General features: G+C 39.1%; 1 protein-coding gene across 2 annotated transcripts in view; it reads right to left on the bottom strand.

Annotated features, from left to right (window-relative positions):
- DIAPH3 (diaphanous related formin 3) overlaps positions 1-25,365 on the bottom strand; it is a 1,718,568-nt gene that overhangs the window by 270,801 nt on the left and 1,422,402 nt on the right. For both annotated transcript variants that reach the window (XM_053707945.1, XM_053707946.1), the window contains exon 25: positions 23,302-23,437. In XM_053707945.1, the coding sequence (XP_053563920.1) occupies positions 23,302-23,437 (136 nt within the window). The remainder of the gene's footprint in view (positions 1-23,301; positions 23,438-25,365) is intronic.

Genomic DNA, 25,365 nt, shown 5'->3' with positions numbered 1-25,365 from the left:
AGTAGAGGTAATGGTATATAAGAGTATATCATCGATCTGAAAAGGGAGGTAGGAGAAGAAATCTCTACGACCGATAACAGAGAACCTATGAAATAGATTCCCTAGAGGAAGACCATGGTATTCAAATAGGCAATACTCTCATCACATCCCTCTGACATTCACTGCACTCTGAGAGGAAAACCGGTCTTCAGCCTGCTGCGAGCGCATATCAACGTAGAATCTAGCACAAACTTACTTCACCACCTCCATGGGAGGCAAAGTTTGTAAAACTGAATTGTGGGTGTGGTGAGGGGTGTATTTATAGGCATTTTGAGGCTTGGGAAACCTTGCCCCTCCTGGTAGGAATGTATATCCCATACGTCACTAGCTCATGGACTCTTGCTAATTACATGAAAGAAATCTTCATTTCTACTCAATCTATCAGAGTTCCTAGGAAGGAAACTCTTGTGAGAAGGGAGAGAGAACTCTTTCCTTCGTTCACCTTCCACCCGTTAGACCTCAGGAATGCCAGAACAATGTCCGTATGTGACTTGGCGATTTGAAAATTCAACGCCTGTATCAGTATGTCGTCTAGGTAAGGAGCCACCGCAATGCCTCGTGGCCTTAGAACCGCCAGTAGGGACCCTAGAACCTTCGTAAAGATTCTTGGTGCCGTGGCTAACTCGAAGGGAAGAGCCACAAACTGGTAATGCCGGTCTAGGAAGGCAAACCTGAGAAACCGATGATGATCTCTGTGTATCGGAATGTGGAGATAAGCATCCCTTAAGTCCAAGGTAGTCATATATTGACCCTCCTGGATCATAGGTAGGATGGTTCGAATAGTCTCCATCTTGAAGGATGGGACCCTGAGAAATTTGTTTAGGATCTTGAGATCCAAGATTGGTCTGTAAGTTCCCTCTTTTTTTGGGAACTATAAACAGATTTGAATAGAATCCCTGCCCCTGTTCCTCCCTTGGAACTGGGTGGATCACTCCCATAACCAGAAGGTCTTGAACGCAACGTAAGAATGCCTCTCTCTTTATCTGGTTTGCAGATAATTGTGAGAGATGAAATCTCCCCTTTGGAGATGAGGCTTTGAAATCCAGAAGATATCCCTGGGAAACAATCTCCAGAGCCCAGGGATCCTGGACGTCTCTTGCCCAAGCCTGGGCGAAGAGAGAAAGTCTGCCCCCAACTAGATCCGGTCTCGGATCGGGGGCTACTCCTTCATGCTGTCTTAGAGGCAGCAGGTTTTTTGGCCTGCTTTCCCTAGTTCCAAGCCTGGTTAATATCAGAAATTATCTCTTTCAATCCAGGCCCGAATAGGGTCTGCCCTTTGAAGGGGATGTTGAGAAGCTTAGACTTTGAAGTAACGTCAGCTGACCAGGATTTAAGCCATAGCGCCCTACGTGCCTGAATGGCAAAACCTGAATTCTTAGCCGTTAGCTTTGTTAAATGAAAAACGGCGTCAGAAATAAATGAATTGGCTAACTTAAGAGCTTTAAGCCTGTCTAGGATATCATCCAATGGGGTCTCCACATGTAAAGCCTCTTCAAGAGACTCGAACCAGAAAGCCGCTGCAGCAGTGACTGGGGCAATGCATGCAAGAGGCTGGAGAATAAAACCTTGTTGTATAAAGATTTTCTTAAGGAAACCCTCTAATTTTTTATCCATTGGATCTAGGAAAGCACAACTGTCCTCGATGGGGATAGTTGTATGCTTAGCTAGGGTAGAGACTGCTCCCTCCACCTTAGGGACCGTCTGCCACGAGTCCCGTGTAGCGGCATCTATGGGAAACATCTTTTTAAAAGCAGGAGAGGGAGAGAACGGTACACCTGGTCTATCCCATTCCTTCGTAATAATTTCTGAAAACCTCTTAGGGATTGGAAAAACATCAGTGTAAACAGGCATTGCAAAGTATTTGTCCATTTTACACAATTTCTCTGGGACTACAATGGTGTCACAGTCATCCAGTCGCTAAAACCTCCCTGAGCAACACGCGGAGGTGTTCAAGCTTAAATTTAAATGCTGTCATTTCAGAGTCAGACTGAAGTAACGCCTTCCCTGAATCAGAAATGTCACCCACATTGTGAGGGTATATCAGACATAGCTACTAAAGCGTCAGAAAGCTCTATTTTTTCTAGCCCCAGAGCTGTCTCGCTTTCCTTGTAACCCTGGCAGCTTGAACAATACTTCTGTGAGGGTATGATTCATAACTGCCGCCATGTCTTGTAAGGCAAACGCATTGGACGCGCCACATGTACTTGGCGTCACTTGCGCGGGAGATATAGGTTCTGACACATTGGGAGAGCTAGGTGGTTTAACCTCCCTTTTGTCAGTCTGAGAAACCTCTGGTGATAAATCTTTAAAAGCCATAATATGGTCTTTATAACTTATAGAAAGGTCAGTACATTTGGTATACATTCTAAGAGGGGGTTCCACAATGGCTTCTAAACATAATGAACAAGGAGTTTCCTCTATGTCAGACATGTTTAACAGACTAGTAATGAGACCAGCAAGCTTGGAAAACACTTTAATAAATGTGAAAGCAATTAAACACAAACGGTACTGTACCTTTAAGAGAAAAAAACTACCACATAAACTGCAAAACAGTGTTAATCCGGCAGTTATATTGTTTGAATTGTAATATGTATACATATATATATCTTTAATTTATAGAGGAGCACATGCCCCTGTACAAATATGTGTGTGTGTATATATATATATATATATATATATATATATATATATATATATGTATACATTTTTAAAAATGTATTCATTCTGTGTGGTTTTTATTATGTGTTTATTAATTATAAGTTTTATATCGTATTAATTTTTATGTATATATTTTTTATATGCACCACTTTTAACTGATTATAGCATCTATGAATAAAATAAAATATTTTTTTTTATAGAAATACTATTCTTAAGAATTTTATAAGTGTTAAAATGATTTAGTGCTCTTATATAATATGAGAATAGCCCCAAATGGGTTTAATATCAAGCGTATTATGGGTGTGAAACAGTATCATGTTTTGATTGGGTAATGTTTATGTAGGTATTGTACAGCATATCCGTTTTTACAGTGTGGCATTCTAATTTGTATGCTTAACTTAAATTTATATAAAATTATGCTATAAAGATATTATTTCACATGCTGAATATTGAAAATACGGCATACCGATGTCACACAGATCTATATAGTGGGGATCGTAATCTACCAGTCATTACCTTAACTATTACTTGTAGATATCCAATAGGATTCTAGGAAGGTTTGGTTGGACTAATAAAAGACGGCGGAGACTTGGTGTGGGCAGCCTCTGACGAAGTAGGAAGACGTCCTACGAAATGCGTTAGGCCCCGCCCACCGTCTTCACGCCACGCCGTACACATCAGCTGGAGGAGAGCCGCCTTTATTTATCCTGACAGTTTGGTGTAGTATGAGCTTTTGGCGACAATTCTAATATTTGTTGAGATCGAAATTTGCACTTTATACAGTGTATTTAATAGTACTTTTTGAACACTGGAAAAGGATTGTTCTTACGCTGGATTGAACAGATCGTTAAGGAACCTTTGAGTGTCATATGTTTGCTGTGTTTTTACATACCTCATATGTTTGAGGGTTTTGAGTGTGAGTGTTTTATCGTGAATACCATAATAAATTACTATTTGTACATACAGTCTGCATTTAGAGGTGTTTGCGCCTCCCTCTCCCCTTTCTTGTTTTTGTATTAGCTTTATCCAGCCACCAGTGCTGTGTCTAATGGGAAGCTGCAACTCTTATTTGATGTCCTCACTGATGTACTAAACACTGAAGCAAGCATATCCTTTTGTTTTGTGCTGACTGGCATATACTAGTTGTGTTATTTACATGCACGCCATATGTAATTTAATTTTGTTATATGCATATTAACCAATTTTATTTCATTCTTCCATTTGTGATATTGTGTGCACATATTGAGCGCTCCTTTTTTTTGCACAAGTATTGTGTATTGCTGTTATTAAAAAGTAGTAAACTCTACGAAATTTTTACAGTGTGTATAAGAGACTAAAGCAGCATTGCACCAACTTGCAAATGGATGATTAACCCCTTAGGCCCCAAACCGGATTAGAAAAACAGTAAAACCGTTAAAAAACAGTCAAACACACTGCCACAGCTCTGCTGTGGCTCCTACCTGCGCTTAAACACGATCTTTGCAGGAAAAAAACCCTCTATAGTGGTCCTAGATGCCAGAGGACTACTTTAGGGAAGCTGGATGTCTCAGTCTGGATATCAACTGCGCATAAAGTGCGCGAAAATATGCCCCTCCCACCATGCACTCAATGTCAGAGGGCCTTAAAAAAGTACTCCTAGGAGTAATCTAACAAGCCATGTGGAAAACTAGGCCCTAAATAAAGATTTATCACCCTCAGAGAAAAAATGTTTTTTCTGTAAGTTATGCAAACGTTTTTACACTAAGTAATATGAGAGTTAACATGAATATTACCCTTATCTTGTAAGCATGATCCCAGTCGCTGTTAAATCACTGTATCAGGCTTACCTCAAATATACCAGGCACTGTCAGCATTTTCTAGACCTTATCATCTCTCTAGAAAAAAATATACTGAACATACCTCAAAGCAGGTGATCTGCAAACCGTCCCCCCAACTGAAGTTTTCTTTCCATACTCTTCAGTTATGTGTGAGAACAGCAATGGACCTTAGTTACAAACCGCTAAGATCATCAACCTCCAGGCTGATTCTTCTTCCAATTTCTGCCTGAGAGTAAAACAGTACAACCGGTACCGTTTAAAAATAAACTCTTGATTGAAGGTAAAAACTACACTAAGTCACCACATATCTCTTGATACTTCTTTTCTTGTCGAGAGCTGCAAGAGAATGACTGGGGGTGGCAGTTAGGGGAGGAGCTATATAGACAGCTCTGCTGTGGGTGTCCTCTTGCAGCTTCCTGTTGGGAAGGAGAATTTCCCACAAGTAATGGATGAACCGTGGACTGGATACACCTTTACAAGAGAAATAAAAAATAATAAAAAAATAATAAATATCCCCCTAAGAGCTCATCAAGTATATGTGCTGTTGAAGCTAGCACTATTAAAGGGAAATTAAACCCAATTTTTTTTCTTTTGTGATTCAGATAGAACATGCAATTTGAAGCAACTTTCTAATTTACTCCTTTTATCAAGTTTGCATGCTCTACCTGAATCATGAAAGAAAACATTTGGGTTTCATATCCCTTTTAGCTGGCCAAGGGCCATAAGATACAGCCGCTCACCTGAGACATAAACTTACCTCAAAAACGTACTGAGAACATTATCAGTAGTAGGATTAAGAATAAAAGACAAATAAGTGCTAAGGAGGTTTCCTGCACTAAATGTCAGAAAAGATAAATAAAAAGGATAAAAATAAGCTTAATGCTAATGCTAATGCTAATGTGTCCCTCATGACTAAGTAAAATTGTTTTGCAAAGGAATATGACAAATAATAATAATTTTAAAGAGAACATTTATTATTTCCCAAAGTCACTGATACAACTTATTGGAAGATACTGCATTGCTGTGCATTTACTTGAGAAGTGATTTTGAATATGAAAGATATTTTATTTTGCAGATGGATTGCTGTAATAGAAAACTGAAATCTATGTGTGACCTAGACCTTCCAATCAGCTTGTACATTTTGCTTAGAATATTTTTTTTTATATTCTATTGAAAATACAAGCATGACCACTAAAATTAGAGGCATATTTAATTGAAGTGGCAGTGAATATACCTTGAAATATAACTAAAATATACACAATTTATTCCCCATCTGGCAAATCAAATTGCAGCTAAAAATGTAAATAAAACATATCACATTCAGATTTGAAATTAGCATTTTAACATAAAAAATGTTTGCAATAAAAAAAATACATATTATATGTATAGCAGATCTATAACTTGATGCATTGAATTCTTACTCATCAAGTTAACTCAAGGATCAAATACACTACCAGCTTTTTAGGTAAAACGATCAACTACATTTCTAGTATTTTTTTTAAACAAACCTGGTTAAGTGCACAAATACAATTATCAGAAAGAAGTAAAAAAACATACAATGAAAGTGAATTAGAAATATTAATTGTACAAACATACTTCTCTTCTGTTTAGGATCCCATGCATCATTCAGATTAACATAGCCTTATTTTATAGCACAGGTTTCTAACCTGTGTAATGCAGTGTAATGTGAGATTTCTACAGATTGCAATTTATCAAGGCAGAAGTATTTTTCGGTAAGGGGATGTATACTTTATTTAAAAGGGACATAAAGCCCCAAAACATATTTCATGAATCAGATACATACAATTTTAAACAACATTTACTTTTTATTTACTTCTATTATCAAATGTGCTTCATTCTCTTGGTATCCTTTGCTGAAGGTGGAGCAATGTACTACTGGAAGCCAGCTGAACCCATCAGGAGAGTTGCTGTCAAGAAGCATGTGTATGCAGCCACCAATAAACAGCTAGCACGATAATTAACCTTTACAATTGGCTGGTTATTGCTACCGCAAGCTCGTGGTAGCGATTAGCGCTTATAAAATCATCCAGAAATCAGATCTCTGGTTAATTTTATAAATGTGCCCAAAAATTCAGTGTTAGTTTTCTTCTTTTTGGTGAAAAAATTTAGCATTTTAAAAAAAAAAAAAAAAAAAAAAAGAAAAAGAAAACTACACTTAGCTTTGGGGGCTAAAATCAGCGGCTGTGGAGGATTAGAAGAAATAAAATGGCACTGAAAAGTGCCTTTAGATTGCAGTCTATGGGAACTGTGTGTTCCCAGTAAACAAATGTATATAATCATATACATATATACGCGCTACTTACCCCCTTCACTGTGCGAGATTTTCATGACCTGTCTCACAGCAAGAGAACAAACATCCCATAGGAGCCTATGGAAGCACGCTCTCATGAGTGCAATGCTTCACAGCAATACAAACGCAAGCACGCGTTCGCATTGGTGTTAACTTGTAATACCAGCGCACATTAGTGTGCGCTGGTATTACTCAGTGGAGAGCTAATATATTGCTATCGCGAAAGCAATATTTAGCGCTCCACTTGTAATCTAGCCCTTAGTAGTTTATTCTGAATATATGAATTGAATAAGCAAAGTATTACTTTCTCTAGAATTGAACCTGAAACAATGTAATACTTTCTCTGAAGCCTTTACAATTCAGTTTTTAGCCTTGTTTTACACTCAAGGTCTTCAAAGAAAAGTACAATTCTTTCGAGCACCACTATATGGTAATCTCATTTAAAATGCGTATTGAATCCATGGATTTCTGTGGCCATAGAAAATTAAAACATTGAAAAGTGATTCCATGCATATTATTAAGAGAAAAATTAACTTTAGGGCCAGGCTAACTGCTAGATGATTTGCCTAAATTATACAAGAATGTTATCAAAATAAAAAAGGACAACTGGAAAATTATTGGGAAAAGCACCATACTTTGTAATGTTTCAATAAACAACACATCAGTCCCAAAACTGTAAACGCTGTCATAGAAAAACAGAATATGCAACAGCCTCAGGTTTCTGTGAGGATTTAATTTGCCTCCACCTAACCTTAAGGCAGAGGGAAAAAAAAACACTTCAGTTTCCCTCCATTAAAAACAAATGACTGTGGAAAGCTCATTTAAAAATTTCTAGGCTTTATTCTAAAGGAGAATAAATATTGTAGATAATAGGTATATTGGAAATGCATCTTTATGGGAATTTAAGTACAAATAAAACACACCAAAAACTAGTATAATAAAATATTACAATAACAGACGAGAATTCATTATGAAAAATACAAACGGTATATCGATGAGGTTATTTCCTTTTTTAATACAGTTTCCATAGAGGCCACTTTCTACAAGTTTGCTCCACTACCTAACAAAGCACTATTTGATTTATTATCTTTATTTAAATCATTGTCTTTTTTTTAACAAAAATCTTGAAGAATTAATTTTTTTGTGTGTGCACAGCTCACTGTGCAACAAAGAGAACATCCAGTTATACCTTGACTGAAGTACATTTGTAGTTTTATAGTTGAAATAAACTTACCATCCTGCACCAGTGGATCTATAGTTGACCTAAAAACTTACCATCCTGCACCAGAGGATCTATAGTTGACCTAAACTTACCATCCTGCACCAGAGGATCTATAGTTGACAAACTTACCATCCCACACCAGAGGATCTATAGTTTATATAAACTTACCATTCTGCACCAGAGGAAGAATAGTGTGGATAGTCTTCATCTTGATTGACGGAACCTTCAGAAACTTGTTTAGAGACTTTAGATCCAGAATAGATCAGAAAGTTCCTTCCTTTTTGGGATCTAATAAATGCTAGAATAGAACCCTTGACCCAACTCTTTTAAACACCTGTAAGCTGAATAGCAAAATAACATGACTGTGCCTGCACATGACATATGCACACTCCCTAGCTTGTCAACAGCTCAAGAGTGAGTTCTGTTCTCACTCTTTAAAAGTGTGTCCTGTGGCAGAATTGCTTCATTAACACAAAAGACTGTGGATATAACAGTATCCAGCCCTGGACCAAAAAAGACTTACCCTGAAAGGGAAGCATTAGAAGCCTGTTAGAAAAAAAAACATCTGCAGACCGTAATAGCCAAAGCAGAAAAGCTAACAAGCCATAATAACAAGTCACACTTACAGTGGGGCAGAACAGAAACTACCTTAATTGAAAAGCTCAAGTTTCCTGACTACTAGGTCTAAAACGGAGGTACTATCCTTTAAGGTTATAGTTGACCACCTCACTAAGTTGAGGTAGCTCCATATGTTGTCTTATATTCTAATAAATCTGGCACCAAAATGAGCAGAATACCGCAGACTACAGTCATTTTTGGCATTTTGTATACTAATGAATGCCGAATTTAAAATATGTGCACATCTCTATTACACACCAGCTCTGTAACAGATTCAGGAATATGGAAGGTAGGAAGCTGTTTAGGTGTAAACTTAAAAGAACACATTAGCACTTGGATTAGGATGGCTACTATTATCCTCAACTTTTAGTGTGATTAACTCCTTGTGAAAGAGAGCATGATATGCTCTATCTTGAAATAAAAGGACACATCTTCCCCCAAGGAAGCAAGGGCAAAGTTTCCTGTGGCTCAGAAGGTGAGTCATTGGCACATGAGCAGGCTGAGTTAAATGTAACCCACCTATTTCTAGGGGAGCTAGACAAGTCATTAAACAATGATGACCCAGGGGAAAATTGCTGATAAGGAGAAACAGGCTCAAGTGAGGGCAAACATCTGTGCTTAGCTGGAGGAGGCAAGACAGCCATTGGTTCAGCCACAGCACATTGAATTTACTTATACTTGAGGGCTAACTTGTTAGGACCCCCTGAGGTTTCAGCCTGAAATAGAAACAGACTCCTAACCAAACTGAGGAATATGTAACACAAATTACACCCTGTATAATATCTGAAATATAATCAGCGCTAAAGTCATGAAGTTGTGAGAAGGAAAACAATGGAACTGTATTCAAAAATAGGAGGAGCTTACGTGACCAACAGATCTGCCATCATAACCCCCAATTATAAACCCATAGACCTGAGATGTACTAATCTGCTCCATATAAAGGAAAGCAGAAAATGGGGGGAGTAGTTTGAAAAAATTGGCATTAAACCAGGCACTACAACAATGTCTGTAGTATAACAGACCTATGTATATATTCATATGTGTGTGTGTGTATATACACACAGAGTCCCAAAAATGAAGCAATTTCTATAAAAATACAAAATTTTCCTCTGAAATGCAGTAAATGTTCTTCACCTCCACAGAGCTAAAAAACAAATCAAACGGCTGACACACAGTTAAGATGGCAGTAGAAGGAAAGCGAGGAGATTAACATGCAAGTTGCACCTTTCTATAAACCTTAAACATTGTCGCGTAAAGTTCAGGAACTAAACAAACTATGAAAGTAGAGTGAAACAAATTGAACCTGCAGCATGTCACCAACTGTAACTGCGAGAAGTCTTTTGTTTTGTGGTCTCATAACAAGACAATATGTTAATTTTAACAAAAGTGTCAAAAAATAAGTAAAGTGCTCACAAAGTGTGTAATACTCTTATGGCTATGTGAACACTATAGTAGAAATTGAGGGAGTAGCCTATGAGTCACAGAATGTTGAATCACAGCTGCAACAGCGTGCAGGCAAGATTCTACGAATATCCAGGAAGCAGAATAATGGAGACCAGAGGATTGGCAGATACATCCACATTTTACCTTGGAGTACTCTGATATCTCCCACTAGGAGGAGATCTCTCACTTCCTGGCTGTGGAATGAAAGTAGTGTAGGGGCACACATAAAGGAGCAGATAAGTAGGAACAGTGGTTAAGGTGGAACAACCTGGCAGCAGTGGTGGTGAATAAATACCACTTGTCTAAGATGGTATTTTATCATCTACATTTTGGAGAGAAATTTCAAACTAAACAACAGTATTAGACATTTTAATGATACAGCAGTTGCACAGGGACTGATAATACCACTGTTTTAGTACAAGTGTCTAGTGGTTAGGCAATAATAGGAAATTAACTGAATATATCCTGAGATTTAAGTATTTCACGATGAAATGTAATTAAGGTCTACAACATTAGGGGATATGAAAAATATACTGCAACATTGCCTTGAGTTTCAATAATAATCCCTGTTTAGGAACTGTATATCCCTAGTCATACAGTCATAGATGAAAACTAAAGTCAGTAATATTGGTCATACATGCCCTGTAAAAGTTAATGTCCTCAAAGTCCAAAAACACCCAGCTGACCCAATTAAATCACCGCCTCCCATGAGGGGGCCAGAACATTACATTTACCATACAGTATCAATTATTGGAGAACTGATTCAGTATTTTTTCTTTTGCTTTTTATCTTGGTAATAATTTCCCATTTATCACTGAAAGAGAATCTACTTGTGCTAAGTATAGTAAATGCAACACTTTGAAGTCCACTCTTGCAGAAAAAAACATAATTTATGTAAGAACTTACCTGATAAATTAATTTCTTTCATAATGGCAAGAGTCCATGAGCTAGTGATGTATTGGATATACAATCCTACCAGGAGGGGCAAAGTTTCCCAAACCTCAAAATGCCTATAAATACACCCCTCACCACACGCACAATTCAGTTTAACGAATAGCCAAGTAGTGGAGTGAAAAAATAAGGAGTAAAAAAGCATACAAAAAGAGGAACTGGAAAAATAATTGTGCTTTTATACAAAAATCATAACCACCATAAAAAGGGTGGGCCTCATGGACTCTTGTCAATATGAAAGAAATGAATTTATCAGGTAAGTTCTTAGATAAATTATGTTTTCTTTCATGTAATTGGCAAGAGTCCATGAGCTAGAGACGTATGGGATAGAAATAGCCATTATGTGGGGGACCAAAGAAGAGTCCCTACAGAGGGAGGGATAAAATAACAACAGCTATTTTCGCTGAGAAAATTAAATCCAAACAAAATAATAAGAAATCATTTCAAGAAAAAAAACTTAAGGGATACTGAACCCAAATTTTTTCTTTCTTCATTCGGACAGAGCATGCAAATTTAAGCAACTTTCTAATTTACTCCTATTATCAATTTTTCTTCATTCTCTTGCATTCTTTATTTGAAAAAGAAAGTATCTAAGCTATTTTTTGGTTCAGGACCATGGAAAGCATTTGTTTATTGGTGGGTGAATTTATCCACCAATCAGCAAGAACAACACAGTGTGTTCACCAAAAATGGGCCGGCATCTAAACTTACATTCTTGCATTTCAAATAAAGATACCAAGAGAATGAAGAAAATTTGATAATAGGAGTAAATTAGAAAGTTGCTTAAAATTGCATGCTCTATCTGAATCACAAAAGAAAAAATTTGGGTTCAGCGTCCCTTTAAATCATAAGCAGAAGAATAAAACTAAGACAGCTGCCTGGAGAACTTTTCTACCAAAGACTGCTTCTGAAGAAGCAAATACATCAAAATGCTAAAATTAAGTAAATGTATGCAAAGAAGACCAAGTTGCTTCTTTGCAAATCTGATCAACTGAAGCTTCATTCTTAAAAGCCCAAGAAGTGCCAACTGGTCTAGTAGAATGAGCTGTAATTCTCTGAGGCGGAGACTGTCCCGCATCCAAATAAGCCTTGTGAATCAAAAGCTTTAACCAAGATGCCAAAAGAAATAGCAGAGGCTCTCTGATCTTACCTGGAACCAGAAAACACAACAAATAGACTAGAGTCTTTCTGAAATCCTTAGTAGCTTCGATATAGTATTTCAAAGCTCTTACAACATCTAAAGAATAAAGAGCACTCTTAGGATTAGGACACAAAGAAGGAACAACAATTTCCCTACTAATTTTGTTCGAATTCACAACCGTAGGAAGAAATGTAAACAAAGTTCGCAAAACAGCCTTATCCTGATGGAAAATCAGAAAAGGAGACTCGCAAGAGAGAGCAGACAATTCAGAAACTCTTCTAGCTGAAGAGATAGCCAAAAGAAACAACACTTTCCAAGAAAGTAGTTTAATATCCAAAGAATGCATAGGCTCAAAAGGAGGAGCCTGCAAAGCCTTCAAAACCAAATTAAGACTCCAAGGAGGAGAGATTGATTAATAACAGGCTTGATACGAACCAAAGTCTGAACAAAACAGTGAATATCAGGAAGTTTAGCAATCTTTCTATGAAATAAAACAGAAACAGCAGAGATTTGTCCCTTCAAAGTACTTGCAGACAAACCTTTATTCAAATCATCCTGAAGAAATTGTAAAATTCTAGGAATTTTAAAAGAATGCCAAGATAATTTATTAGAAAAACAGTATGAAAATATAGGTTTTCCAAACCCGATAATAAATCTTCCTTGAAACCTCTATGACTAAGCACTAAGCGTTTAACTTCCATACCTTCAAATTTAACGATTTGAGATCCTGATGAAAAAACGGCCCTTGAGACAGAAGGTCTGGCCTTAAAGGAAGTGGCCAAGGTTGGCAATTGGACATCCAGACAAGATCCGCATACCAAAACCTGTGAGGCCATGCTGGTGCTATCAGAACCACATGCGGTTGTTCCATTATGATCTTTGAGATCACCCTTGGAATAAGAACTAGAGTCAGAAAAATGTAAGCAGGTTGGTAAAACCAAGGAACTGCTAACGCATCCACCATCTATGTCTGAGGATCCATGGACCTGGAAAGGTACCTGGGAAGCTTCTTGTTTAGATGGGAAGCGATCAAATCTATTTAGGGAAGAACCCACATCTGTACAATCTGACAAAATACATCTGGATGGAGAGACCACTCCCCAGGATGTAAAGACTGACGACTGAGATAATCCGCTTCCCAATTGTATACACCTGAGATATGTATAGCAGAAATTAGACATGAGTTGGATTCTGCCCTGGAAAGTATCCGAGATACTTCTTTCATCGGTAAAGGACTGCGAGTCCCACCTTGATGATTGACATATGCCACAGTTGTGATATTGTCTGTTTGAAAACAAATGAATGATTCTCTCTTTAATATAGGCCAAGCCTGAAGAACCCTGAAAACTGCACAGAGTTCTAAAATATTGATTGGTAACCTCGCCTCTTGAGGATTCCAAACTCCTTGTGCTGTCAAAGACCCCCAGACAGATCCCCAACCTGTGAGACTTGCATCTGTTGAAATCATAGTCCAGGAAGGGCGAACAAAAGAGGCTCCTTGAATAATCCGATGATGGGCCAACCACCAGGACAGAGAGAGTTGAATGTTGGAATTTAAGTATATCAATTGTGATATCAGAGTATAATTCCTGCACCATTGATTCAGCATGCAAAGCTGCAGAGGTCTCATATAAAAAAGAGCAAATGGGATTGTGTCCGATGCTGCAGTCGAAAGACCTAAAACTTCCATGCACATAGCCGCTGAAGGGAATGATCAAGATTGAAGGTTTCGACAGGCAGAAACCAATTTCATTTGTCTGTTAAAGACAGAGTCATGGACACTGAATCTATTTGGAAACCTAAAAAGGTGACCCTTGTCTGAGGAATCAAGAAACTCTTTGGGGTAAATTGATCCTCCAACCATGTTATTGAAGAAACAACACAAGTTGATTTGTGTGAGATTCTGCTGAATGAAAAGATTGAGCCAGTACCAAGATATCATCCAAATAAATTAACACCACAATACCCTGCTCTCTGATTACAGATAGAAGGGTACTGAGAAACTTCAAAAAGATTCTTGGAGCTGTTGCTAGGCCAAATGGAAGAGCAACAAATTGGTAATGCTTGTCTAGAAAAGAGAATCTCAGAAACTGATAGTGGTCTGGATGAATCAGAATGCGAAGATACTCATCTGTAAGTCTATTGAGGACATGTAATAACCTTGCTGAGCAAAAGGCAGAATAGTCCTTATAGTCACCATCTTGAAAGTTGGGACCCTTACAAAATGATTCAAAAACTTCAGATCCAGAACTGGTCTGAAAGAATTTTCCTTCTTCGGGACAATGAATAGATTTGAAACCCAGACCCTGTTCCAGAAGTGGAACTGGTACAATTACGCCTGAAAAGTCTAGATCTGAAACACACTTCAGAAAGGCCTAAGCTTTCACAAGATTTGTTGGAACGTGAGAGAGAAAAAATCTTCTCACAGGAGGTCTTATTCTGAAACCTATTTGATACCCCTGAGAGACAATATTCTGAATCCAATGATTCTGAACGGAACCTGCCCAAACGTCTTGAAATAATTTCAATCTGTCCCCCACCAGCAGAACTGGATTGAGGGCTGCACCTTCATGCAGTCTTGGGGGCTGGCTTTGGTTTCTTATAAGGCTTGGATTTATTCCAACTCAAAGATGGCTTCCAATTGGAGCCAGAATCCTTAGGGGAAGTAGTGGTTTTCTGTTCTCTATTCTGACGAAAGGAACAAAACCGATTAGACGCTTTAGATTTACCCTTAGACTTTTTATCTTGGGGCAAAAAAACTCCCTTCCCCCCAGTAATAGAGGAAATAATAGAATCCAACTGGGAACCTGTCATGATCCTTACTGTGCCTTTAATTCTAGCAGTATAACAAACACTTAGCACCAGCACTCGACAGTCAGAATCCACATCACTCTGACATAGACCTATACCTCCGTGTACATACAATCACATCCTATGTATGTAGAGGCAACAATTCAGTACTCTCTGTGTAACAAATTATAATATAAAGCGGACTTACACGGGATGCAGCTCCAGTCTGTTCTGCCGCTCCCTTCTTCACCGCCGCTGCTCTGAGAGTGCTGGGCTGTCCTTCTGGTTCAAGGCCTCCGAGTATTCCACCTGGTAGTGCAGGTGAGCCCAATGGACTAGTCATATAAACAGCAAGAAAATGAAAAGAATGTCCAGACTAGCTCCTCCTTCCACAATGCGCTCTTTATTAAACCATAAAAAAGAGCGTAACAAACAGCACAATAAAATTTGACTATGTCAAAGCACCTACAGGCCAGAGTAAAATACAGGTAATGACAGGTACCCCCTCACATCTGACGCGTTTCGGTGGTTACCGTAATCATAGATACTGTGTGTGATACCTGTGTAACTTTATACGTGTTCCTGTCTCACTGATTGGCTGTCTCCTACAAACCCCTCTATTACGATTGGTCCTCTTCTAAGCTATTTCTATTGGCGCATAAAGTAGGTTTGTTTATCACATGTCCTCACAAGAAAGGGCTGATAGGTCAGCTCTGTATAGCCTAATGTCTAAAGTCATCTATGACCAGATGTAAACAATATAGTTTCAATGTATTTAATATGCTTATTATTTCTTCGAAATATTTTCATTAATACTCTGCTCTATAATTGCATGCGATACCTGACTGATATTAGTCATGTTTATTGTATCGCTGGTATAAATCGCTAGATCCTCGTTTTAAGCTATACATGATTACAGGTTTGAAACTTAGTGGCACCTTATTTTGTCTGGAATATGCGAATGGACATTATTGACAGTGACCTTATGCATGTTTCTTATGTGAATCTATGGACTACACCAGTATTGTCTATCCCAAATTTCATTATCTACACTCAATATAATGGATAATTATTCAATTTAATTTATGCTTATTATAGATTTTTTTTATAGAGAACTACTGTTTCTTGCTCTACTCGTTACTAGACTAGTTACTTGAATTATTTGAATTATTACCTACTACAACTTAAACTTGTTTTAACACCAGTTCTTTAGTATTGTATTTATTGGATAAATCAGTATTGGTCTACAATCAACCTTAGTATAAATTCCAATTTTCTACTAAAAAACCTACTAATGCTATTCTAATGTCTCCAATGTGACAATTATTGTCACCACTTAATGGCATGGCATATTGTTATTAGCATATTCACTGATCACCTAGGAATATATAGCAAACAATCTTACTTCTCCCAATGGTTGATGATATCCCATTTAGAATTGAAACCTGCCAGTATCCTAGTACCAAGTCTAAATATCCAGTAAGCTTCTCTTTTATAGAGAAGCTTCTCTCTGTCTCATCCTAATACGTGATCTCACCTCTCTAGTGGTGAGTCCCACGTATTGACGTCTGCAAACCGTGCATGAGATTAGATATATTATATACCCCATAGAGCAATTTATACATTGGGATGTCTCAAACCTCTGTCCTGTAATGTATGACTCAAAGTATCTAGTCACTCTGATTGTATCACATGCCTTGCATAATGGGCTATTACAGCTAAAGGTCCCTTTTTGTGTCAACCATGAGCTCCTATATGTTTGATTAGGTATCTTAGTAGGTGAGAGTATATTGCCTATAGTCATACTCCTAGTATATGAGAAATTACAGCCCCTTTCTATTGTAGGTAATTACATTACAGGACAGAGGTTTGAGACATCCCAATGTATAAATTGCTCTATGGGGTATATAATATATCTAATCTCATGCACGGTTTGGAGACGTCAATACGTGGGACACACCACTAGAGAGGTGAAATCACGTATTAGGGAACACCATAGCAACATAAGAAGGGGAAAAGAATGTTCTGCACTAGCCTATCATTTTATACATGTCCATAATAAAGACATTACTACTTTCCAATGGCAAGCGATAGAGTTGGTGAGACAACCACTAAGAGGAGGAGACAGAGAGAAGCTTCTCTATAAAAGAGAAGCTTACTGGATATTTAGACTTGGTACTAGGAGAGAGAGGTTGCCGAAGCTTTTTGACCTCTCCTCTGTCCAGAGTAAACGACAAACAGGGAAGAAGTTTGACGAAAATCTTTAGTTGCCTGTAAATAGAACTTCAGGGCACGGACTACCTCCAGATTATGCAAAAGTCGTTCCTTCTTTGTAGAAGGATTAGGACATAAGGATGGAACAACAATCTCCTGATTGATATTCCTGTTAGAAACTACCTTAGGTAAAAACCCAGGTTTAGTACGCAGAACTACCTTGTCTGAATGGAAAATCAGATAAGGAGAATCACAATGTAAGGCAGATAACTCAGAGACTCTTCGAGCCGAGGAAATAGCCATCAAAAACAGAACTTTCCAAGATAAAAGCTTAATATCTATGGAATGAAGGAGTTCAAACGGAACACCTTGAAGAACTTTAAGAACCAAGTTTAAGCTCCACGGCGGAGCAACAGTCTTAAACACAGGCTTAATCCTAGCCAAAGCCTGACAAAAAGCCTGGACGTCTGGAACTTCTGCCAGACGCTTGTGCAAAAGAATAGACAGAGCTGAAATCTGTCCCTTTAACGAACTAGCAGATAAGCCCTTTTCCAAACCCTCTTGTAGAAAGGACAATATCCTAGGAATCCTAACCTTACTCCATGAGTAACTCTTGGATTCGCACCAATATAAGTATTTATGCCATATCTTATGGTAGGTTTTTCTGGTAACAGGCTTCCGTGCCTGTATTAAGGTATCAATAACTGACTCTGAGAAGCCACGCTTTGATAGGATCAAGCGTTCAATCTCCATGCAGTCAGCCTCAGAGAAATTAGATTTGGATGGTTGAAAGGACCTTGTATTAGAAGGTCCTGCCTCAGGGGAAGAGACCATGGTGGACAGGACGACATGTCCACTAGGTCTGCATACCAAGTCCTGCATGGATATGCAGGCGCTATCAGAATCACCGATGCTCTCTCCTGTTTGATCTTGGCAATCAGTCGAGGCAGCAGCGGAAATGGTGGAAACACATAAGCCATGTTGAAAACCCAAGGGGCTGCTAGAGCATCTATCAGCGCCGCTCCCGGGTCCCTGGACCTGGATCCGTAATGAGGAAGCTTGGCGTTCTGGCGAGATGCCATGAGATCCAGTTCTGGTTTCCCCAACGATGAATCAGTTGAGCGAACACCTCCAGATGAAGTTCCCACTCCCCCGGATGAAAAGTCTGGCGACTTAGAAAGTCCGCCTCCCAGTTCACCACGCCTGGGATGTGGATCGCTGACAGGTGGCAAGGATGAGACTCTGCCCAGCGAATTATCTTTGAGACTTCTAACATCGCTAGGGAACTCCTGGTTCCCCCTTGATGGTTGATGTAAGCCACAGTCGTGATGTTGTCCGACTGAAATCTGATGAACCTCAGTGTTGCTAACTGAGGCCAAGCTAGAATAGCATTGAATATTGCTCTTAATTCCAGAATATTTATTGGGAGGAGTTTCTCCTCCTGGGTCCACGATCCCTGAGCCTTCAGGGAGTTCCAGACTGCGCCCCAACCTAGAAGGCTGGCATCTGTTGTTACAATCGTCCAATCTGGCCTGCGAAAGGTCATGCCCTTGGACAGATGGACCCGAGAAAGCCACCAGAGAAGAGAATTTCTGGTCTCCTGATCCAGATTTAGTAGAGGGGACAAATCTGAGTAATCCCCATTCCACTGACTTAGCATGCATAATTGCAGCGGTCTGAGATGCAGGCGCGCAAATGGCACTATGTCCATTGCCGCTACCATTAAGCCGATTACTTCCATGCACTGAGCCACTGACGGGCGTGGAATGGAATGAAGCACACGGCAAGCATTTAGAAGTTTTGATAACCTGGACTCCGTCAGGTAAATTTTCATCTCTATAGAATCTATAAGAGTCCCTAGGAAGGAGACTCTTGTGAGTGTTGATAGAGAACTCTTTTCCACGTTCACTTTCCACCCATGCAACCTCAGAAATGCCAGAACTATCTCTGTATGAGACTTGGCCATTTGAAAGCTTGACGCCTGTATCAGGATGTCGTCTAGATACGGAGCCACCGCTATGCCTCGCGGTCTTAGAACCGCCAGAAGTGAGCCCAGAACCTTTGTAAAGATTCTCGGGGCCGTAGCCAACCCGAAGGGAAGAGCTACAAACTGGTAATGCCTGTCTAGAAACGCAAATCTCAGGTACCGATAATGATCTTTGTGAATCGGTATGTGAAGGTAGGCATCCTTTAAGTCCACTGTGGTCATGTACTGACCCTCTTGGATCATGGGTAGGATGGTTCGAATAGTTTCCATTTTGAATGATGGAACTCTTAGGAATTTGTTTAAGATCTTTAGGTCCAAGATTGGTCTGAAGGTTCCCTCTTTCTTGGGAACCACAAACAGATTTGAGTAAAATCCCTGTCCTTGTTCCGTCCGCGGAACCGGGTGGATTACCCCCATTACTACGAGGTCTTGTACACAGCGTAGGAATGCCTCTTTCTTTATCTGGTTTTCTGATAACCTTGATAGATGGAATCTCCCTCGAGGAGGAGAAGCTTTGAAGTCCAGAAGATATCCCTGAGATATGATCTCCAACGCCCAGGGATCATGGACATCTCTTGCCCACGCCTGGGCGAAAAGAGAAAGTCTGCCCCCCACTAGATCCGTTTCCGGATAGGGGGCCATTCCTTCATGCTGTCTTGGGGGCAGTAGTAGGTTTTCTGGCCTGCTTGCCCTTGTTCCAGGACTGGTTAGTTTTCCAGGCCTGTCTGTAGCGAGCAACAGTTCCTTCCTGTTTTGGGGCGGAGGAAGTTGATGTTGCTCCTGCCTTGAAATTTCGAAAGGCACGAAAATTAGACTGTTTGGCCTTTGATTTGGCCCTGTCTTGAGGAAGGGTATGACCCTTACCTCCAGTAATGTCAGCAATAATTTCTTTCAAGCCGGGCCCGAATAAGGTCTGCCCCTTGAAAGGAATATTAAGTAATTTCGATTTTGAAGTCACGTCAGCTGACCAGGATTTAAGCCATAGCGCTCTCCGCGCCTGGATGGAGAATCCGGAGTTCTTAGCCGTTAGTTTAGTCAAATGTACAATGGCATCAGAAACAAATGCATTAGCTATCTTAAGGGATTTAAGCTTGTCCATAATTTCATCCAATGGAGCTGTGTGAATGGCCTCTTCCAGAGACTCAAACCAGAATGCCGCAGCAGCAGTGACAGGCGCAATGCATGCAAGGGGCTGCAAAATAAAACCTTGTTGAACAAACATTTTCTTAAGGTAACCTTCTAATTTTTTATCCATTGGATCCGAAAAAGCACAACTATCCTCCACCGGGATAGTGGTACGCTTAGCTAAAGTAGAAACTGCTCCCTCCACCCTAGGGACCGTCTGCCATAAGTCCCGTGTTGTGGCATCTATTGGAAACATCTTCCTAAATATAGGAGGTGGGGAAAATGGCACACCGGGTCTATCCCACTCCTTGCTAATAATTTCAGTAAGCCTTTTAGGTATAGGAAAAACGTCAGTACACACCGGTACCGCATAGTATCTATCCAGCCTACACAATTTCTCTGGAATTGCCAATGTGTTACAGTCATTCAGAGCAGCTAAAACCTCCCCAAGCAATACACAGAGGTTCTCAAGCTTAAATTTAAAATTAGAGATCTCTGAATCAGGTTTCCCCTGATCAGATCCGTCACCCACAGAATGAAGCTCTCCGTCCTCATGTTCTGCAAACTGTGACGCAGTATCAGACATGGCTCTTACAGCACCAGCGCGCTCTGCATCTCTCCTAATCCCAGAGCTATCACGCTTGCCTCTCAATTCTGGCAATCTAGATAATACTTCTGACAGGGTATTATTCATGATTGTAGCCATGTCCTGTAAAGTAATTGCTATGGGCGTCCCTGATGTACTTGGCGCCATATTAGCACGCGCCCCCTGAGCGGGAGGCGAAGGTACTGACACGTGAGGAGAGTTAGTCGGCATAACTTCCCCCTCGTCATCTGGTGATAATTCTTTTATAGATAAAGACTGACCTTTATTATTTAAAGTGAAATCAATACATTTAGTACACATATTTCTATGGGGCTCCACACTGGCCTTCAAACATAGTGAACAAACAGATTCATCTGTGTCAGACATGTTTAAACAGACTAGCAATGAGACTAGCAAGCTTGGAAAACACTTTAAAATAAATTTACAAACAATATAGAAAACGCTACTGCGCCTTTAAGAAGCACAAAAAAACTGTCATCGTTGAAATAACAATGAACCAAATCAGTTATAGCAACCAAATTTTCACAGTAAATGTATTAAGTTAGCAGAGCATTGCACCGACTTGCAAATGGATGATTAACCCCTTAATACCCAAACCGGATAATCAATAGAGAAAAAAACGTTTTTTAACACAGTCAAACACACTGTCACAGGTCTGCTGTGACTGATTACCTCCCTCAAAATAACTTTTGAAGTCCCTTGAGCTCTCTAGAGACGTCCTAGGTCATGCAGGAAGAAGCAGGAAGACTGAGACTGAATTTTTACTGCGCAAAAAAGCGCTAAAATAGGCTCCTCCCACTCATTATTACAACAGTGGGAAGCCTCAGTTAACTGTTTTTATGCAGAAATATAAGTCAGCCATGTGGAAAAATTCATGCCCCAATAAGTTTTATCACCAATGTACCTCACAAAAACGATTAAACATGCCAGCAAACGTTTTAAACATCCTTTTTTTAAAGAGTATGTATCTCTATTGATAAGCCTGATACCAGTCCTTCTACTGCATTTAAGGCTTATTACATTACTTCAGTATTAGCAGCATTTTCTTAGACAAATTCCATTCCTTAGAAAATTACTTTACTGCATATACATCAATCAGCCTGATACCAGTCGCTTTCGCTGCATTTAAGGCTTTACTTACATTACATCGGTATCAGCAGTATTTTCTTAGTCAATTCCATTCCTTAGAAAAATATTTTACTGCACATACCTTATTTGCAGGAGACCCCGCACGCTATTCCCTTTCTGAAGTTACCCCACTCCTCAGAATGTGCGAGAACAGCCAGTGGATCTTAGTTACTTCTGCTAAGATCATAGAAAACGCAGGCAGATTCTTCTTCCAAATACTGCCTGAGAAAAAAACAGCACACTCCGGTGCCATTTAAAAATAACAAACTTTTGATTGAAGAAATAATTAAGTATAAAACACCACTCTCCTCTCACGACCTCCATCTATGTTGAGGGTTGCAAGAGAATGACTGGATGACATGTGAGGGGAGGAGCTATATAGCAGCTCTGCTTTGGGTGATCCTCTTGCAACTTCCTGTTGGGAAGGGAATATATCCCATAAGTAATGGATGACCCGTGGACTGAATACACTTAACAAGAGAAAAAATACTATACCCCAGGTAGGACAAACTTCCTAAAACATGATTCCCATAACAAAACTGCCAAACTGCAAAGGGAAACACACATAGACCAGACTCATGGCAAATAAGTAAAATACATATATTTAAAACTTTATATTAATACATAAAGCGCCAAACCATAGCTGAGAGTGTCTTAAATAATGACACATACTTACCAAAAGACACTCATCCACATATAGCAGATAGCCAAACCAGTACTGAAAACTATCAGCAGAGGTAATGGCATATAAGAGTATATCGTCGATCTGAAAAGGGAGGTAGGAGATGAATCCCTATGACCTTTAACAGAGAACCCTTGAAAAGATTTCCTGCGAGGAAACCATAAAATCAATAGGTGATACTCTCTTCACATCCCTCTGACAAACACTGTACTCTGAGATGAATTGGGCTTTAGAATGCTTAGAAGTGCTTATCATACAAGACATCATAAAAATCAAGCACAAACTTACTTCACCACCTCCACAGGAGGCAAAGTTTGCAAAACTGAATTGTGGGTGTGGTGAGGGGTGTATTTATAGGCATTTTGAAGTTTGGGAAACTTTGCCCCTCTTGGTAGGATTGTATATCTCATACATAACTAGCTCATGGACTCTTGCCAATTAAATGAAAGAAATGGTCATCAACCCTTTAACAACTATTTTGTGTCACATTTATGTACTATACAATTATAAATACAAGACATATAGCTTATAATATTGCAATAAACAATGCATTTTACCATCAACATACCTCTGTTGTTTTCCATAAGACGCCTTTTCTTTAGCTGCCTCTCTAGTTTCTCTTTTTCTGCCATTTCTTTTGCCAATTTGACTCGCTTCTGCTTTTCTTCTGCCTCCTTTCTTCTAACATTTTCTTTAATTGCTTGCTATGATAAAGCAAATTAAAGTCAAGTGAGATATAGTATAAAATGACAATGATTCATAATAAAAGAACAACAACAACAAAAAAATCACAAAATCTTGATATGCAACCTTGGAAATGCAACCATGGAAAATTATGCTAATCTTATGCTAAACAATTTAATTGTTCTAAAAGACTTAAGGGATAGATATTCACTGATGCTCAAGAAAACAACAAAAACCACTCTTACATTGACATATTACAACTACATATAAATATTTATAAAATAATAAAAAATAACTATATATATATATATATATATATATATATATATATATATATATATATATATACACACACAGTATATATATATTTCCACTGTGTATCTGCACTCGCAATTCAAAGATAGTCAGCAACCAGGGTGCTCAGTCAAAATTTCAATAAGTAACAACAAGTAGGGACTGCACTCGCTGTATTCAGTTCAAATAATACCCTATTTATTCAATGGTGACGTTTCGGGGTACGCAAACCCCTTCCTCAGACCAAACACAGTGCACAAGAAATAAAGTGACTTTAAACCCAAATAAACCCCTCCCATCTTACATTCCAAGAAATTGCGCCAAAACCGTATCCATGGAGACCAGGTAGTTACCTGGCAACCATGTTACACAAACAATTTAAGGCATTCAAATAACAGTGGTGTGATTATTACTTCCTAACTGTTAATAAGACAAAAAGAAACACCAGTGTGTAAACACTTATGTGTATAAAAACTGTGAAGGCATCATGCTTAATATATACCTTTAAAATTCAGTATATCAAATCATATACAGGTAGCCCTCAGTTTACGCCGGGGTTAAGTTCCAGAAGGAATGGTTGTAAATTGAAACCCAGTTTATAATGTAAGTCAATGGGAAGTGAGGGAGATAGGTTCCAGACCCCTCTCAAAATTGTCATAAGTAACACCTAATAGATTATTTTTAAAGCTTTGAAATTAAGACTTTAAATGCTAAACAGCAATATAAACCTGATAAAATAATCACACAACACAGAAAATATAATTAAACTAAGTTAAAGGAACAAAAACATTTGCTAAACAGCATTATAAACCTAATAAAATAATCAAACAACACAGACTTCACTTGCACTTTTCTGCAAACAGTTCTTTCTATGCATTCCAATCTGGACTGATTTATAGACAGGGAGATCTTGTTCCTTTGAAATCTGCTCGATAGCTCAGGTCTGGTTAAACTGATTAATTTCAGCTTGCTTGGCTTTGCTGCAACACAAGCGGACAGCTCCACCTACTGGCTATTTTAATAAATGCACTGTTTATCAATGCTTTTCAATAGCAGTCACATGACTGGAAAAAAGGTTGTTATTCTGAAACGGTGTAAATTGAACCGTTGTAAAACGAGGGCTACCTGTACAATATAGGTAAAATCATTTGAGTAAATATATAAACCCCTCTGCAACAACGTAGCTTATATGTTCAAGTTTACACACTAATCAGTGTATTATTCGGCACCAGATAATGTTAGGCTGTTTAGACACTGAGGGGGGTAGTTATCAAGCCGTCAACCTCAAATACGCTGGAATTCCGCAGCGTATTTGTGGCGAGGCTGATACGCCTTAGTTATCAAAGGCTCGAGACAAGCAAAAGTAGAATTTTGTGACATAAGCTTCGATCCGCCGGACTCAGTCCGACACAGATCGATTCTTACGTCACTCCAGATGTTCCGCACACAAGTGCGGCACATTCTCACTACTTTTGCTAGTTATCAAATGACTAGCAGGTACGCTCGGCACTTTTACGGCCCTGGAGGCGGCGGATCCCATAGGAATCAATGGGAGTCTGACCATAGCGAAAGTACAAGTTCGCTGCTGACAGACATCCCATTGATTTCTATGGGAGCTGTCTGCACCTAACACCCTAACATGTACCCCGAGTCT

This window comes from Bombina bombina, chromosome 3, assembly GCF_027579735.1.
Source record: "Bombina bombina isolate aBomBom1 chromosome 3, aBomBom1.pri, whole genome shotgun sequence".
Taxonomy (NCBI): Eukaryota; Metazoa; Chordata; class Amphibia; order Anura; family Bombinatoridae; genus Bombina; species Bombina bombina.
Note: the sequence above shows the minus strand (reverse complement) of the source record. Positions and strands in the feature narration are given on the sequence as shown.